General features: G+C 62.2%; 1 protein-coding gene across 4 annotated transcripts in view; it reads right to left on the reverse strand.

The window, feature by feature from the left end:
* The window catches only part of PDE9A (phosphodiesterase 9A), a 58421-nt gene that overhangs the window by 34313 nt on the left and 22723 nt on the right, over window positions 1–1385 (reverse strand). For 2 of the 4 annotated variants that reach the window (XM_077755448.1, XM_077755449.1), the window contains exon 1: window positions 1183–1379. The exons of the other annotated variants lie outside the window; for them this stretch is intronic. In XM_077755448.1, the coding sequence (XP_077611574.1) occupies window positions 1183–1241 (59 nt within the window). In that variant the 5' untranslated portion in view covers window positions 1242–1379. Of the gene's footprint in view, window positions 1–1182; window positions 1380–1385 lie in introns of those variants that run through there. 4 annotated transcript variants of the gene reach the window in all.

Here is a 1385-nt window from a genome sequence, read left to right on the forward strand (position 1 = left end):
TCAGGGAGGGCCGGGCTCCCAGGGAGGACAGCGTCCGGTCCCCGCACTCCTGGGTGCTCCAGGTACGTGCATGGCCTGCATTCTTCGCAGGGGCCAAGAGGCAAAAATGCCTGTGTGCACAAAGGCCAGCTACACCCACACGTCCGTGAACAGAGCCCTGATCAGGAAGTGGATCCCCCCGCCCCCAGCTGTCTGGAATTCCTGCAGCGGGCCGCCACTTCCTCCTGGTGGACTTCAGAGCCGAAAATGAATCGTGATCTCGGGGGTGGACGCCCGGCCGGCGGCAGGCGCTGCTGCGTGAGCCTGAGCCTCGGCTGCTGCGGCCCCTCAATCGCTGCGGGCCCCTGCCAGCCTCGAGCCCTCCTGGGCACGCTTCCCTCCTTTGGGTGCCGGTCCCTGTGAGCCCCTGGGGGACAGGCTGAGCTCTGATGGGAGGCGCGTCCTGCCTGTGCTCGGCTGGCAACCCTGACCCCTCCGATAGCCCTAACCCCCTGGATTCGGGTGAGCAACAAGCAGTTTGTAATTGCAAATGTCAGTTATTTCCAACCTTCCCGGTCAGAAATCAGAAGAATCTGACACCACGCAGCAAACTCACCTCTTCTTGCCCACGTGCCTCGTGGTGTACACCGACTTTCAAAAATTAAAGCGTATTCAGGTATTTTGCCTTGAGAAATTCTTTTTCTTTTGAAGCTTATTTTGAGAGAGAGAGAGCGTGCATATGAGTCGGGGAGGGGCAGAGAGAGAGGGAGAGAGAGAGATTTCCAAGCAGGTTCTGTGTTGACAGCACAGAGCCCGATGCAGGGCTCGATCCCACGAACCATGAGATCACGACCTGAGCCGAAGTCAAAAGCTGGATGCTCAACTGACTGAGCCCCCCAGGCGCCCCAGCTTTGAGAATTTCTGAATTGCTTTAGGAGCACCTAGCAGTGAGGAGGGTGGCTGGGCGGGTCAGCGCTGGATGCGGCCGGCGCAGCGTGGCTGGAAAATGGGGAGGGTGGAAAGGAGGCTCCTAGGGGACGGAGGCCAGGAGGGACCACCGCTGCCCCACGCGATGGCCGCGAGGGAGAGGCGGCTGAGAGTCGCGGACGACCCACACGTGGTGTAGGGACAGCGCATTGGCAGCGCATCTGGGTCCCCGCACCCGGGCGCTGGTGGACATCAAGGGCGCCGCTCCCGGCTCACCGTGACTCACTCCTCCGCACCCGTGGCTCCTGTAGACACCAAAGATCTGGCTGCCCCATCGACCAGTCCTAAGGACGCAGGCTTCAGCAGGCTCGCCGTCGCCTCTTCAGGTCTGGGCTGCCTGTCTTAGCGCATTGTGGGCGCATGTCCGCGGGCTCCCCAGGTGACCGGCGCCGGGGGCACATGCTGCGGCTGGTGGGCTC

This window comes from Crocuta crocuta, unplaced genomic scaffold (assembly GCF_008692635.1).
Source record: "Crocuta crocuta isolate KB4526 unplaced genomic scaffold, BGI_CrCroc_1.0 scaffold675, whole genome shotgun sequence".
NCBI classification, from domain to species: domain Eukaryota; kingdom Metazoa; phylum Chordata; class Mammalia; order Carnivora; family Hyaenidae; genus Crocuta; species Crocuta crocuta.